Source organism: Condylura cristata, unplaced genomic scaffold (genome assembly GCF_000260355.1).
Source record: "Condylura cristata isolate star-nosed mole 26May11 unplaced genomic scaffold, ConCri1.0 scaffold00036, whole genome shotgun sequence".
Classification (NCBI taxonomy): domain Eukaryota; kingdom Metazoa; phylum Chordata; class Mammalia; order Eulipotyphla; family Talpidae; genus Condylura; species Condylura cristata.
The window spans coordinates 1971115-1988579 of record NW_004567137.1 but is presented as its reverse complement, the minus strand read 5'-3'; the positions used below and the strand labels follow the sequence as shown (position 1 = coordinate 1988579).

The following is a 17465-nucleotide window of genomic DNA, read 5'->3' as shown; positions in this document are numbered from 1 at the left end:
CATCCGGTATTTTTCTTTCTCTTTCTGGCTTATCTCACTAAGCATGATCTTTTCCAGCTCAAATAGGGATAACTTTTATCCTAGACGAGTGGATGATTTAGGGCATGTGGTATTTTAAATCAGTTTTCTTATATTAAAACTGAGCTTCTATTTATCAGATGCACAAATTCAGGCAAGCACTTGGGCTACATTTTATTCATGTGTAAATGGAGAAATAGTGTCCACAGAGGTTGTCAGAATTACATGAGTTATTATAGGAAAGTGCTCATATCATTGTCCCACATACAAGAAGTTTACTTTCATTTTAGCTTTTACTTCTAGTGTTTTATTATTGAAGTGGCTTCCTGACAGGATGGTTTAGTGTGTCCTTGGTTCTACCTACATTGTCTTAAGGTATGCTGTAGTAAAAATATTTTTTTTTCCAAAAGTGATTTGTGGCAGCTTAAATAACATAGGTACTGTTCAGAATCATGATGTATAGAAAGTGAGCATCAAATGTCATTTGTACATGTTTATGAGATCCTAGTATCAGTCTTAATCTGCAGAATCTGTTCAGTGTTTCCTATGGGGAAATTGCCATATTTTATCTAAAATAGGCACAATTGGTAACCTTGTATTTCTTCCTAGGTATCATAAGTGAACTTGTTTGGTTAGGCAAAATTATATCATATAGTTTTAAATCCATACCATTATGTATTTAAAAAAAACATTTTAGGTGTATTTTTCATTGTTCCAGCTTGTTTGCAAATACTCTGTAGCAGAGAAAAGAGACAGAAAGAGGCAAATGTCAATGCAGTTTGCGTGCACATGTGCACAGATGATTGGCACCATCTGATTGTTACTGATTATTTCATTTTTGTTATATTTATATGCTTAAGCTGACTGGAAATTTCAGTCTCATATACTTGACATGTTGAGCTTTTCCTCACTGTAAAAGCAAATTTCTGTTTCTGTTGTCTTAGTTAGACTTGCATATTATAAAACTGATACTTTTATCACTGGATTTTGTATTTTCCTCCCTGTAACAAAAGCTAGAAATAACAATGACATAAGCAAGTCCACAGGTAAGCAGTTTAGAGCTGGTACAGAAACTATAACTGAAGTTGCAGAAAAACTGGTGATAGCAGCAAATGGGAAAGGGAGAAAAACCTGAGCGAGGTGTCTGCCTCAGTTGGAAAGCTCCCTCTGGCCACCCTGCCCCACATGTCCTGCTGCTTGTTCTCTTGTTCTGAGCTCTCCTTGTGGGGAGTCCAGGGCATGGTGACCCGAGGATGTTCACATGGATCCTAGAACTAAAGTGGAACTTTTGTGGTGAGGAAGAATGAGGGGCTATTGCAGAGGCAACTATCAGGCTACACGGACCTGTCACTCCTATGTCTTCTGTCTAGTAGGCAATGTTCATTATTTCTCAGCATCTCTATTTGAACAGGTGCTGTTTCCATTTTTAGGCAATAATATCCAAATTTAGCTTTCTTAATGGAAAACAAACCTCCTTTTCTTCTTTACAAAAAGGAAGGAGCTTAGGATTTTCTTCCATTCCTAGATCCAGCTGGAGGCTGCAAGGGATTTTAAGAGGACTGACAGAGAGGTCTCCTCCTTGGGAACCTCAGTATTATAATTTTTTAAAAATAAGCCATGCAGATGGTATTGGTTTTCTTTAAGACATCAATAATCAAGTACACACCATAAAATTCTGAATGACAAGGAAGAACTGTATGATTTAAAAAGAGAGAAAAAAATGTCTATTCCATCTGATTCAATGATGCTTTGTTCCATGAGCTCAATTTTGGATACTGAGGGACATCTCAAGGGAGTCAGGCCTGCCTCACAGGTATGGGGCAGCTTGCACCTTGTGCTGGCCTGCTGTGGTAGTGGTTGAAGCGTGAAGGTGAGTAAAAGGTGAACTAGGCCCTGAAGGCATCCCAGGGTCAGCCTGGTCCCACACACCACCTGTGTGACTGCATCCCCTTTCATTCCCACCCTAGAAGCATGTGGGCTGCGGTTTTATATATTGTCATAAAGGCTTACAGTTTTTAATATGATACATTGAATATACCAGTGTTTCTTGAAAGAATTCTGTTGCATTTTCAGGGAGCCATTTGTATGGTAATATAGTGGAAACCTTCTGGAATCCACTGTTTAGGAAGAGGAGATAATTACATGTTTCAGTCACAGCATCTACAGGGCTTTTGGCGTTTTGACAGATTTTTGTCCTAGTACATGCAATGCAAGAACTCCCTACTTACTGTGACAGAGCAGATACCTTGCCAAGGCCCCCAGCCATAACCAAAGTCTGCGTTTGAAAAGGAGTACTCTACGGTGGCTCCCAGAATGGATTTGGGGCCGCACATGCCTGAGTCAGAGGCTGGCCCTGCCACTTGGGCAAGTCATAACCTCTCAAAGCCTCAATGACCTCAATTCAGAAAGGCAAGGGAACAGAAACGAGATCCTACAGAGTACAAGCTTCCCAGGATGTGCTGCCTGTGCGGTCTCCTCCCCGTGAGTTTGGGCTGGACCCAGTAGAGTGGGTTATATAAAGATTGTGGCTTCTGTGTTGTATTCTCCCATGCTCTGGTGCTCTCATTCTCTCTTGACTTGCTTGCTTTGGGGGAAATCAGCTGCCACATTGGGCATCAGTTGGAAAGGAACATCCACAAGTGAGCTGGAAGGAGACCCTGTCCCTGCTACTACGTTACTGTGATCCCAGCCCCAACATCTTGGTTGGGAACTCGGTAGAGACCAAGAGCCAGGGGCACCGGTTTCTTGAGTCACAGAATCTCTGATATGCATACTTGGGTTTTGTGTGTGTTAAACCATTCGATTTGGTTTTTTTTTTTACACAGTAACAGATAATACAGTGCACAGAGAGTTTGCGTGTGCAGCACAGACAGTGAGTGCTGCCAAGCTGGAAGTTGTTATCAAGTCTGTGGAAACAGGGAGAGATCCACTTACTCCTGCATTACAGGTTATTCAACATGCACTGTGAATCAAGTTCAGCAGATGTGCACTAGAGCACTTGAGGATAAGCCTGTGGGCAGTCCTTGGCCAGTTTTTGTAGACTGAACACATATGGCAAAGTGTATTAGTCATTTGAGAATTTTAAGATAGTACAGGAAGACAAGAACCTAAAAGGCATGTAATTCTACTTCAAAATAAGATGACATATAGATTGCTGAAGGTAAAAATAAAGGAGATAGGATATTAGACTGGCAGATAATGGTTCTTACACTGACACACAAAAAAATTCAAGTATTTAAAATTTAAACTGAAAGTTTAAAAGTTTTTGTTAATTAAGCAATCCGCTACTTAACAGTATTTGTTTGGAATCTTTATATTCATTTAACTTAGGAAAAGCCCATCCTATATATTACATTTACACTAACCCAGATCTTGAAAACAACAATGTAGAAAAAAAGTTGTTCATGGTTTGGAAGCATGCAACAAATTATATTTAAAACTTTATGTGGAATGTTGTATAAAAATCAGTTAGTCTGCCTTGCCAGAATCAATCTAGCTGGTATTTTGAGATAAATTCTTTATTTGCTATTGAGCGCTATAAACTAGGGCACAGAACTTATTACTAGCTAAACAGAAACTTAAGGGCCAGGGCTCTAAAAAATGATTTCTGAGTCACTACGGTACAGTCCATGTATTTTTTTTTTTAATTTACATAAGCCTTTGGAGCGCTTATTTTTTTCTTTTAGAATTTTTTTAAATGTTTAAATTTTCCTTGGAATTTTTCAGAATTAGGAGAAAGAGTAATGGTCAGAATTCATTTCAAACTCACTAACCCTACTAGGAAAGTTTATACTACACAGTGTAGTCTGGCAAGTGGCAGTGAATTCTTCTTTCCCTACGGCACGATCTTCTTTTCTAGCCAACTGTTGTTGTTTGACTTGTTAAGAGGAACAAGACCGTATTCGAAGGTAGCGTGTTTGCACATCAGAGCCTGGAATACACACTGGTTTACTCTGCCCAGATGATTCAGTGAAGGGCAACAATGAGTATTCTCATTTCCCAGGGGCTTCAATGGTAGTTTGGGGTGAAAAGTCAGAACTGCCCAAATATGCACACTTACTTTAGATGATTGAAAAACAGAGCAATAACTTACCCATAGACATCTTCAAATGAAAAAAGAAAAAAAAAGGCAGTCTTACTTGTGACCGACAGTTTGTCTTTTATGCCCGCTTTTCATTTATGTGGAAAGGCCATCTGTAATTCATCTCAAGCATGGTAGAAAGTTACACAACTTCTTTATATGTTGACAGTTTTAACTGTTCACACAGACTTGAAATATACTTTCAAGTTAAAAAATGTTCTCGGAAAGTAAAGAAGATGTGGACTTCCGATTGCAAATGTTCGTGGACTGTTGAATGATAGCCTGTGAATGTTCTGGTTAAGTGTTCAGGCACACAGCTCTAAAGTTCAAGGTTAAGGTGAGCACCGCCTTTGTTCAGGCCATGACCCTGACCATGCTGAATCTTGTAGAGTAAGAAGTTTTAAGAACATCTATTTTATGTAACCATGTTATCTTGATGTCTTTCCCAAGTGTCCATCTAAATGATTTATAGTAATGAAACAGTTATATCCGCATAGAGGGTTTTTTTTTGTCTATAAACTTGAGTGTTATATACGACATATCCCTCTTAGCAATCAAATTTACTTATCTGAAAGTATAAAGAAAAGTCTATTGTAAGAGAAACTGTTCCTGGTTGTTGTGCTAATGAAAAATATGCAATAGGACCTCTGTTAGCACAACCAGTAAGAGCAGAATAAATCTGAGTGTTCTTGTGCTAAAATGATGAGAAACAGAATTTAAAGCTATAAGAAGAAAGTTAAGGATGGTGATATAATAAAAATGTTTAAATGTCACAATGACCACTCAAAAATAAGTTAACCTTCAATTTTATCAATTCATAATGAGATAACTTCATAAAACAAATGTTATTACCATACATTTACATTTTAAGTTTTAAAATGTATGTATAGTTTACTTCCTTCAGGTGCACATCAAGATGAAGTGTTGTCTCTGGCCTTATCACCAGCTCTTTAGCGGGGAATCTCATCTCTACATTGTCCAAAAGTCAGTGTGGCCATAGGATTGACTGGAAATCACAGCAGTGTTTCTTAAGCTTAGGGTAATACATTTTAAAGAAGGATGTGTTTTAAGTATAAGAGGGTAAGTCGGCCTGGTGAAATCCTAAAAACTGAGCACGTCAGCTTTACATGCTGTCAGGTGCGGATGTTAGACTACGCAGACTCAACCTTGCTTTACCGTTAAAAGGTCATGGAGGGGAAACAGAATCAATGTCCTTTTCTTTAAGTCTAGAGGATTTCTCAAGATTAACTGTTTATTTTCCAAAATATTCTTCACACCTGTACACCCACGGCTGCTTAATTCCAAGGTGTGAAAAGTTGAAATGTAACCTACACTTGAACAATTTTTGCAACTGACAAGTACTAAGATTTTTTCTGTGGAAAACAGTCTTTTTAACACCCAGCATTTCCCCAATTCACTTTACTAAAAAGCCTTTCACTTATTTTTAAACAGACACTAGAAATGGTGTCTTGAAGAGCACGTGTTGAGAAATACTTCTCTCCTTTGTAACAACCTCAATATCTGGAAAAGCCATTGGGAAGTTTCCCAGGGTGGCTGTAACAAAGTTCCACCAATCAGTGGCTGCAAACCATGTTTCTCTCCCACTTCTAAAGGTTAGAAAGTCTAGAGCAAGGGGCAGCAGAGCTAAGCATCAGCTTCTGCTCACCCCTGCCTCTTCCCCTGGCGTCTGTGCATGACATCTTAATTATAACTGTAGAGCTTCCTTTCCAGAGAAGGTTACTTTTACAGGTGCAGGGATAGGACCGGGACAGGTATTTCAGGGCCACAGTAACTACCTGGTAACTCCCCTGCACTGTGCCTTACCAGGTCATGTGGTAGAGGGAGCAACATTGCAGCTTTCTTTTATTCTTTCCTTGGGAAACTCAATGATGCTTTCTATATGCAGATGGTTTCCACGTTTGTATCTTATGTATAGGTATCTTGTTTGTGTATTTATAGTCCTGACTTCCCCTTGAATTATAGGCTCATATCCAGTACTCCGATACATCAGATGAGAGCAGAGAAATTAACCATACAAATTTCCTCTCATCAGTAGTCTTCAGCTCCAATCCATCGCATCTCAGTAGCTGACACCATTCTAAGAATCACCTTCTGTTTCTCCTTTCTTTGTATCCACAATTCTAGCCCACCAGCAGCTCAAGTTGGGCCTTTCTTTAAAATATACCCAAACCATGCCTCTCCCTGGTGGTGCAACAGGTTAAAGCACTGCATTATAAAGCTCTCCAAAGCCACTGCAGCATGAGTTTGATTCCAGGTCAGGGAGCTGACCCACATGGTGTGGAAGACCTGCCTGCTACTCCCCTCAGCAGTGTATTTTGTAGATCTGCCTGTTCTGCTCCCCACTCTGTCTCTGGTGAATCCTCTCATTTACCACACCTCTGGCCTGTACCCCAATTCTGTAAGCATAAATAAATCTTTAAAAAATATTAATATATATATTAATATTTGGGTGTATATATATATATATATATATCCAAACCTGACCTGCTGCTAAGCCTCCCTGCACTCCAGCAGAATCCAAATGTCCTAATAGATTTTCTTCTTCCACTCTGGTCTCCCAACCCCTGTAGTCTGCTGTCCCGATAAAAGCCAGTCTGATATTTTGCAAGCAGAGAGCATGTCACACTCTTGCTCACAACTCTCCAGCATCTCTTCCCATGACCCACTTTGCCCTCCAGGTTCCAACCACCACCTACTTCTCTGATCCTGTCCCCTAATTTTCTCCCCAGCTCCTTATGGCCAATCCTCTGGTCCAACCAAGTCTGAACCCTCATTTTGAATTATTACCTCATTGTTTCCTCTGCCTTGAAATTCTCGTTCCCAAATTTTTGCATGGCTCCTTTCCCACCTCATTTGTCCAAGTCTCTTAACTACCCCTCTAATTATCACACCTAAAAGCTCTCCCCTTATCTAATCCTTTTGCCTTTCTGTTATTTTTCGAAGCACTGGTCTCCACCTAAAGACACTTAATTTGTTGCATCAGACTAAAATATAAATGATATAAGAACCGACTTCCTCTCCGGGACATTTGTGGTGCCTAAACAATGCCTGGCACATAGTAGGTGTAAAAGAATATGACTACAGTCAAACGAGTGACTTTGTATAGCAGACCTAAGAGATGTTTTCATGCCTACTTCCTCCATATTTCCAAACAGTATGTTTGCCTTTTTGCTATTCTGCTTTCCTAAAATTTCTTGCATAGCTTGTAGTTCTTTGTCTGAGGAAGTGGGCTTGCTACTTGAAGATTCTGTTCAGACCAGCCCTCTTCACTGGGCTCAGTCTTGACTGTACATGTCAGCACCTAACTCTTCTGTCCTTATTTCCTGTCTGTCTTTTTCAAAGAGACCACAAGCCTCTTTAAGAATATGGCCAGTTTGTATAGTTTTGTTTGTTGTTTTTTTCTCCCAGGACTGAGAGTGGTAAGGTGCAAATACTGGGCAATCTTGACTTTTTCACTCATTGCTGATTGATTTGTTGATTTATTGATTAAATGACTCATTTTAATCAGGGTACAATCTCCAACATGGAAATGAAAAGGCAGCTTGAAGGTTTGTGGGGGATGTATAACAGTCAGAAAAGAAGCATTCCAATCCACACACACACACAAAATGTTATCAGGGTTGCAGTAAACAAATCAGAAACTAAGTAATCACTTCATTTTTTATCAGAAGGCAAACAATCCTCCTTACCCAACAGTACGATGTTAACTGGAAAATCTGCCTGGCAGTTATAGTTACAGTTCATTCTTGATCTTTCTTCATTGCCCATGCAACAACTTGTTAGTGGATGAAAACTGAATCCAAAAAAAATCATTATTAAGCTGATACCATTCATGTATAAGTCATTTCCCACCAGTGTACTTGCTGAGTGCCCTTTCTGACTTTACCAAAAAATTAGATCACTTTTTAAGCATATGTTGAAAATTTAGGGGAGGTGGTGGGAAAGGTACATTGATCATGGCACACCTAGTATTTTCACATTTCTTGACATAAGTTACTGGAGGAGGAGTCCAAAGGTATTGAAGTAGTTACTATTAAAGGCTTTAAAAATTTATTATTATAATATAATTAAGTTAATATATGTAATATATATTTGATATACTGTTTATGAATCTAGACACTGCTATACGTGTTTATATATGTGTATGTATCTATATATTCAAAAACAACTTTTGGTGTTCAATATAATTAAGTTAATATATGTAATATATATTTGATATATTGTTTATGAATCTAGACACTGCTATACGTGTTTATATATGTGTATGTATCTATATATTCAAAAACAATTTTTGGTGTTCTAAATTGTTTACTTATTTTAATGGTTTACATACTGTACTTACTTTAATATGGTCTATTAAACCATTTGTAATTGACTTTGGATTTTCTTCTTTATTTAAGTTCGCCATCCTTTGTAATATTGTGTATTTGGTCACTGGAAAATAAAAGCTAAGGTCCAGTGGGGTTTTTTGTTTGCTTGTTTTTCTTTTGCTATAGTGTAAAACACTAAGGAAAGAAGAATCTAAATGTAGAACAACTGGGGAGTCATATGCCTTTCTTCTCCTCCCTTAGCTTAGTAAGATCGACTTTCGGAAGAAAGTAGAATGATTCTAAACAATTTTCAGCAATAACCCAGCAAACTGAAGAGATGACAAGGAATTGGGGAGGGGGGCATGAAATAATAAAGCCCAGGTATCTATTTCAGAAGCCTCCGAATTTCCAGGTTTGGTTTTTGTTTTTTCAGGAATATGTAAATAGCTGACTAGCAGCTGAAGCAACAGAGAATGGAAGGAGAATCAAAACAAATAGAAGGGAAAACTCCTATGAAGAGTCTGCCACTACTGCTCTCGCACATAATACTGTCAGCCTTAAGTCACAGCACACAAACATTTGATTCACTTTGAAACGAAAGCCGCAAATAATAAAAGCCCCACTCTTCCAGGGGCAGGAGGAGTTTAATTTTCTGCCAGAATTCCTCTTGCCTCAATAAAGGATAATAAGGTCATGCCTAATAAAACACAAACTGTTGAAATTCAAGAATTCGCCAAGAACATCAGTTTGAGGTACTTGTTTCAGAAAGAGGAATTTGGTGTCTTTCTATGAGAAAGGTCCCAAGTGTTCAAGGAAGAGCAGCCACCTTCAGGTGATGGTCCTGCGGAGCGTCCTCCTCAGTGCTGGTGTCTCCTGACTGTGCCCTGGAGTGTGGGGTTGTGTTTACTTAGCAGGCCCTTTGGAAGGCCAGAGCAGGTATGCTGAAAGCTGTGAAAGGAGCCTGGCAGTGTCTGTTACCTCATGGTCACCGAGCCCACAGTGACTGCGCGCAAAACAGGAGAGAAGTGCTTGGGCATCCAGGCAAAAAAATGGCCAAACTCTTTGCCCTTGGATGGAGGCTCGTTTTTTAAAATACTACTGCTGCTTCTGAATGCACAGCCCAGTGATTCTTGTCTCCAGTAGATCATACCTCAAAAGACAGACTTTCTCCTTCACCTTGAGCTCATAAATTTGAAACTAGCAAGTCAAGATTGTTTTAAGTGGTGCTCCTGTTGTTCTGTGGGGTTGTAAATGACCATGAGGTATGAAAGCTAATGCATGACAGCTCTGCAGAAGTTCCAACTCATACTAGTGATGCAAACACCCATGATACCACCTCCAAGATAAGGAGTAGCTCACAGCACCTGGCCCACCCTAAACATAATTATTCTCTGTTTTACTGCATAATTTTCTTATCTTAAAAATGGAATGTTTTATTGCCAGTTGATGTAATTCAAAATATACCTTGGTTGAGTTCTGCTTAGTTTTTGCACTTTATTGGATTGAACTGGCATTTGGGGGGATACAGTCTTTGGTCAAGTAATTTCTGTAAGATGTACTAGTGCAGGAACACAGAACTGTGTGCTGACCGATATGCATTCCAGCTTTAACTGAAATAACAGAAACTACAAACAATTTAAATCTCTATCAATAGAATAATTTTATATAAAATAATATTCTTTTACACTAAAATGTAACTATATCTGGAAAACAAGCAACTATTTAAAAATAGAAATGGGTGCCAGACCTCCTTTATATGTTGGGGCACAGGAGTGAGCGAGGCAGTGTCTAGGGATCTGGTGTTTATACTGTAACAGACGGCTTGGTTACACACATGTGTAAGCAGGAGGTATATGCTCAATTAAAAGTATCACTTAAGAGAAGAAGGAACAGAAGTAGAAAAAAGCCTGTTTGTGAAAGAATTCTCAGAATATTGTAACTGAAGGGAGTCTTAGGACAGTTTGCTCTTCTGCTGAGAAGTTTACAAATATAATTACTCCTTGTTAATTTTTAGGATACTTAAAAATTTTAGCCTCCCATTTTTAACATATTAAGTGTAATCTGATAAAGAGAATTATCATATCATTGCTCTTTTTCATTTTACTTTTAAAGGCAAAGCATTTGAAAGGATTTGTCACCTTTTACATAAATATGGTATATATTATGAAATTCAACTTATTTGGCTTTGAGTTCCTCAGTTGTTCTTTGGTCTGTAGACAATGTGTTATGGTCAGTATTTTTCCATCATGCACACTTTTTTTAGAGCAGAAGAGAAAAACTTTTCTTGATATAATCAATAATAATTAATTTTCAGGAAGTTGCTATATGACTTATATTACTAAACTTTCCCTTAGTATTTTATGCCATAGCAAAAGAAGAAAAAAAAATCTGTGGACCTTAGCTTTTACTTTTCATTGACTAAAAATCACAGTAATACAAAGGATGGTGAACTTATACTGGTGTAAAGAAAAAAATAAAAGTTAATTACAAACAGATATGGCTTATTTTAACAGGATTGTTAAGAATACTGTTTATTCTCAGAAGTGATGTATTGCTTTTGAATATATATACCCCTCATTTTATATATACATGCATATGTCACAATGTGTATTATTAAAGAACAATGTGTCAAATATATGTGTTACATATCTTAATTATATTATAATAAATGTACTATATCCTTTGTATCAAATACACATGTTTTGTTCACTATATTAGTTATTGACATATTAATATAATCCTAACTAACAAAATCTCTAAACAGGAAGACTAAATCAGTTTAGTTCCAGCAAAACAAGTATTGGCTAAAGTGTAGAGAAGAAGGAACTCTCAGATTCTGGTTAAGAAGGTAAATTACTCCAGCCTCTGTAGGAACAATATGGATGTTTTTCAAAACACTAAAAACAGTTCTACCATATGATCCAGCAATGTCATTCTTAGGTATTATGCAAAGAGTATAAAAACATGAAGTAAAAAAGATAGGCACTAACTATTATGTTCACTGAACCACTATTTATAAGAGCCAAATTCCATAAATAGCCTAAATGTCAAAGGGCAGATGAGTGGATTAAGAGGATATTTATGTACACAAAAGAATATTACATAGCTATAAAAACAGATGAAATCTTGTCTTTGTGACAACATAGATGGTTGTGTAGGAAAGGATATTAAGTGAAGTAAGTCAAAAAGAGAAAGACAAATACACATGATTTTATTCATGTGTAGACTATAGAGAAAGAAAGCAAAAGCACTGGCAAGACCAAACCCAAACAAGCCCTAGAAATATTACTGCAGAACAGGGGTTAGGAGCCAAGGGCGGAGGGGCCCAGTGCACTGTTGGGAGGCTTATTGATGCTTTGGTGGTGGGTGTGGTGTGTGGTAACATACATTTGGACAGTGTAAGTCAACACTCCTAAGACATAGATAGACTGTGTTGAGAAATAGTATTGTCTCAGTGAAATAATTTTAAAAAGAGGGGATGTCTTATCAATACTTAAATTTTATAATTCTGTTGTAGGCCAAGGTATCCCACATACTAAATGTCAAAAACAAGATTTTAACCATGTTTTATGATAATTTTAATGTGTTGTGTTTTTCATAATTTATGATCATAACTCTTTCATATTGACTTGAGGCATGGGCTTTATTTTTTAAAAGAGAATGCAACATTTATGACATTTTGTTTTTCTAATTAACTAATAAGATGTTACAATGAATATAATTTACTTAATGGTCACCTCATTTAACAAATAGATACTGCCCTCAATCTAGTAAACTTCAGTGTGTGAAAGTCTCTGGACTATCAGGAATTCAACAGATGCACAATTTTCAAGAGTTCATGATATATCAGAATAGACTATATATTTGTATATAGTGTATAGTCTATCTGATACATACACAACACATCAGGTAGATCAGGAAAGACCATATATGTATTCTGATAGTTATACACTTATAAATCCATGAAATATAAAGAAACACATTCAACTGTCACATTAATATTTTTATAAAAAATACAGTAAGGTGGCCCTCAGGTGGTGCAGCTGGTTAAAGAACAGCACTGAAAAACTAAAGCTGCTTCCACATGAGTTCGATTCCCGCCTGCCCTGGAGGTGACCGCATGGCGTGGCAGACCTCTCCTGACCCGCCCGCTGCTCCCCTCAGCAGTGTACTTCGTCGATCTGCCTGTTCTGTTCCCTGCTCTGTCTCTGGTGAAGCCTCTCACCGCCCCTGAGTTCTGTATGCACAAATAAATAAATCTTTAAAAAAAAATACAGTAATGTTAAATGTCTTATTTAAAATTTCAAGGGAAAAAATTTAACAATATCAAGTATTTCTTAGAGTACACCTTTCCCACGATTTTTTCTAAATTCTAAAACTTGTTTATTTCATTTAGACTTTGTTCTACTAAGCCCCTATACAGGATGTACTTGCTGTTTTTTGTTTTGTTTTGTTTTGTTTTTGTAGTATGTCTTTCTTGTTTCTGCATCTGTAATATTTACATCATCTTAGTGAACATATGGCCTGCACATTCATTAGGAAACAAAATTCCATTTTATATTTTCTAGAATCATCTTGATCAGATTTGATATTTTTCAATAACTGAATACCAGCATCAATTAATGAAATTTTAACAACTATCATGCCATATTAAGTGATAAGCCAGAAACAGTGACTACATTGTTACTAAGTTCAATGTTATCCTTGACTTCTCTAAAAGTTTTTCCCTGACTTTTCTGAAAAACTTTTTCTCATGGGTTTCAATGGCAGAATATTCTTTACCCCTCAACTAAGCATATATTTTTTTTTCTTTTTCTCTCCCTTGCTCTCAAAAAAATTCAACAGCTTGATCAAGTCATTCGCCAGAGAAGCCTGTCCAGTTTGGAACTGTTCCTCTCCTGTGCTCAGAAACAGTTAAGTGCTTTAATAGCTACGGAGCCAGTTGACACTGAATAAAGAGAACATGACACGCTAACCCATACTGGCAATGGATAAATCATTAGACCTAAAATACATGCTGTGAACTATAAAGATGCTTTTGTTTTCTTTCTAAACCTTGGAGAATTGATTTTTACTTCAAGGATAAACCAAAACAGTACTTAGATGAACTATAAATAAATAAATTTATTTTCTTTTGTTTATTCCTTTACATGGACTATTATGTTAGTAGTTGGAGTAGTAGTAACAGAAAGTATCTGTCACTCAAAAGCCACTGAAAATTGCCACACTGTAAAAGTTAAACAAGCTGTAGAGCCTCTGATGGCCTGATACACTGGATTTGGCAAAAGCAGTGAATATCTTTACTCATTGCTTCACAAAGATGCTACTGATGCTAGGATGTCATCATACCTGGATTTGACTTGAGGGTAGAAAGGGCATGAGTTTCAACATCACCCTGTTTATCTGCCTAACTTGGATATAGGACACTGACATGGCAGAGAATCATGTTGACATTACCAAACCTCTGCTTTTGGATCCATTATTTTAGTAACAGAAATACTAAAATTATGTAATTTAACCTTGATCTGATGTACACTTAAAGGGAATATATGTGACATATGCCTGTCTCCTATTTCTGTGTTCAGAGCCACTACGAATCAAGTCATTTTTTTCCCCTTATGAATCATACTGTCAGCTAAATCTAGAAATAGATTGTAACAGTCATTTATAGGAAGCAATTCAGTTTCAAGCATAGGAAATATGAAGTCTTTCTAGCACTTCAGAATATATCTTGTCATGAGCAGTATGCACCAATAATGCAAATCATTTTTAACATAGAAACTCAAATGCTGTCATTAAAATGTGTACAAACATGCAATGTTTTAGTTGGTTTTCTGAAATGCTTCTTTTAAATGGACTTTGTACTTGTCTGGGATTTCTCATTGTATTAAAAGAATTCCAAAACCACATTTGATTATTTTTCTCCATATTTGACGTATATTTGCTTTAGTCTCTAAAAATTTTTTGCTTCAACCTTTATATTCAAGTGTGATATCTATAATACATACTTTCACCTAAATGTCTGTATTTAGGTGATATTTACCAAGAATCTTTAAAAATTAGTAATTACTTACTTTTCTCTTATACATTTAAATAAGAATAAAAGCAAACAGACCACTGACTTGAAAATGAGCATGCTAAAGAGAGAAGAGGTTTTAATTCAGGAACAAGCCAATGTCACAATATTTTACTTATACATATATATATGTATGTATAATATATACACACACACATATATAAATATATAATATCACTTGAATGTCAATTTTAAAGTGATGGGCTATTTTACAAGCCCCACGAGTATTATTTAGATGAAAATGAAGCACAGTTCATTGATTCTAAGTTTCAGCGAGATAGTGGAGATGTCTAAAGAATAGAACAATACATATCCCTTTGCACCATGGAATGACTTTTCCTTCTTCCATTTGGCGAGGCTCCAACTTTGCTGCTTATGTGGACTGCCAACTGCAGTAAATTGGGACTATTTGGTAGTGATCCCTCTAGGGCAAGTTCAGAACACCCACCGTGTGCAATATGAAAGCAGAATGACTCAGAGCTGTCATTCAAGAGATCTGAGAAGATTCACCTAATCTCAGAATTGATTATTGAACTCATTAATCCTGCCAGACTAAATTAGCTAGTAATGTGTTTCAGTAATGTACAAGTGATGTACTCTCTTTTCACTCTGATTCTCCCAAGCTCACAGACTATCTCGGGTAGTATTCACTAGAGGTATGACCACGTATTGTACTACAACAGAAGAAAGTTTTCCCCTGAAATGTAAGCCCAGCATCTCAAAGAGAAGTTGTCGAGCAGCCTGTAAAACTTCATCCATGATTTCCTTAACTCTTTTCACTTAGTTTTCCCTGCTCATTATGTTCAGGTGAATAAGGCACCATTTTGATAAAAAAGGAGTTAGCTTTTTTACTATCAAACTGCAACTCCATTTTCAACACCCTATTTGACAGTCTATTTGTACAATATACTTTTCCTTCCAAAATGAGTATCTGCTGCAAGGTATTTTCCCACGTGACCCCAACAGCCCCCTGAAGGAGATGCTCTATTTATATTTACCAGTGGAGAATCAGGTGACAGGGTAGAGTTGAGATTCAATGCTAGTGCTTTCAGCACATGGTTTTACTCTTTCCAGCACCTGTACACACCTATCATTCTCACTATAAGAAAATATCTGAAAGCTTCTATCCCATGTATATCTGTCACATTTTAATCCCTTAGAAGGAAACTATCCCTCCTTATAATCTACTTGGAATTCTAGCTCCGCCACATTCTAACCAGCAGAAGGTGCCTAAATCTATTGGTTGTTAGTTTCCTGGTGTGTGAGGTGAAATAGTGATTCCATAGCTTAGATGTGAAAGTTAAATTAAGCTTGTGAAAAGCCCCTTATAGTAGACATTGGTGTGACCACTGATAAACAGTAAGGCCCTCTTCCTGGGGAACTGCCCACAAAATACAGGTAGGGTTGCCCATACACAGTGGGGTGAACAATATTATTCTCCCCTCAGACCTTGATGGACTGGTCCACCAGGGAAGATCTGACCTAAGTAGGGCCTCCAGCAGACAGTCATCTGAAAGTAACATTAGTTGCTATCTATTGGGAGGACATTCTTCAACGCCTAAGGTCACAAGCCCCCTGGCCCTGCCTTCCCTGAATTTTGGGTTCTATGAGTTACCCAATATTCCTCCAATATGCCAGCACCACTTGTGTTTTTCCCTTTAGCTAGCCAGAGGAAGTTTCTATTATGTGCAGTCCAAATAAATACATAAATAAATAATAAATTTAGGGCAACCGTCCAGCACGGTGCTCAGCACATCACCCCAGGTACTCCGCACTTGTCAGTCCTCCATTTCCTCCACTGTACTTGCTCCCATTCCATCCCAAATAGGAACACTCTGATTTATTTTTAGGGAATGTTAAAAATATAACTGAACCAAAGCTCCTGTTGTCTGTCAAAGCCAAGTAAATCACAGATACCTAAAACTATGAACAGAGCCCTGTTTAGAAGCTCTCTGTCACTCAGAATTTGGAGTAGAGGTTTCAACTCTTCTTTGCCAAGTGCTGATTCATGTACCAACCCCAGGAGCCTTGCTCAGTTGATTGCTTTGAAATCAAGACCAGAACAATGTCCCTGTGATGGGCACTGTTTTATACTGAGTCCAGTACCTATAAATACAGCTCTTTGGGTTTTTTTTTTTTAATCTTACAGTTAAATTGAATGGAATCAGGAAATGCTATGTGGGCTTTAAAAAAACAAAAGCAAAAGAATTATTCTTTCACTGAAAACTCGAGTCTTTGCATACTGGATCCTGAATAAGAAAATAAAGAGCCATAGGTAAAACCCCAGGAAACTCCAAGAGGAAAGGGAGAGCTGGATCACAGCACTCAGGCTCCAGTCTTCATTTACACACCAGTAGCCAGCTCTGCCATGTCTCTTAAGCTCTACTCACTGAAAGAAAGAAAACAACAACAACAACAAAAAACATGCTCTGCAGCCCAGGCCGCTTACTGGAGGGCGCCGCCACCAGCTCACATTAGTGGGCAGAGATAACAGATGAGCATTTACTTCTGCACTACTGGAAACTGATTTGAAGCCAAGCAAAACCAAAACTGTTCTCTTGATTTCATTAAAAGCAGCCACTGTCACACAACCAATCTGCACTAATGCAGGGGCTACTTGGGCATCAATCATCTGCATATATCAATAAAGGAGTAAAGACCTGGTTAAAAAAATACTCCTTTGCCCTCACTAGGTTTCCTGTTTTCTTTTGCCCAGAAGCATCCATTTCCAGCAGATCTGTCCCATCTAAAACTCTCCTACCAGCTGCTCCTCGTATTATATGGGGGACTTGGGCTTCGTAGAACTGATAGGATTCAGTGACATGTGGTGATGGTCATCACCTCCCATTTGTGTTCTCATTTATGTAACAGCCATCTACTGAAGGAAGAGCTGGCACTTGCTTTCTATATTGCATACTGTGGTGCTCATACCACCTAGTCCTGATATTGAACTATGGGT

At 37.7% G+C, this 17465-nt stretch overlaps 1 protein-coding gene across 2 annotated transcripts in view; it reads left to right on the top strand.

Annotated features, from left to right (window-relative positions):
• The window catches only part of CCDC91 (coiled-coil domain containing 91), a 197386-nt gene extending 183057 nt beyond the window's left edge, over window positions 1-14329 (top strand). For both annotated transcript variants that reach the window (XM_012732900.1, XM_004693184.2), the window contains one exon: window positions 13276-14329. In XM_012732900.1, coding sequence (XP_012588354.1) covers window positions 13276-13386 — 111 coding nt within the window. In that variant the 3' untranslated portion in view covers window positions 13387-14329. The remainder of the gene's footprint in view (window positions 1-13275) is intronic.
• The last annotated feature ends 3136 nt before the right edge of the window (window positions 14330-17465 follow it).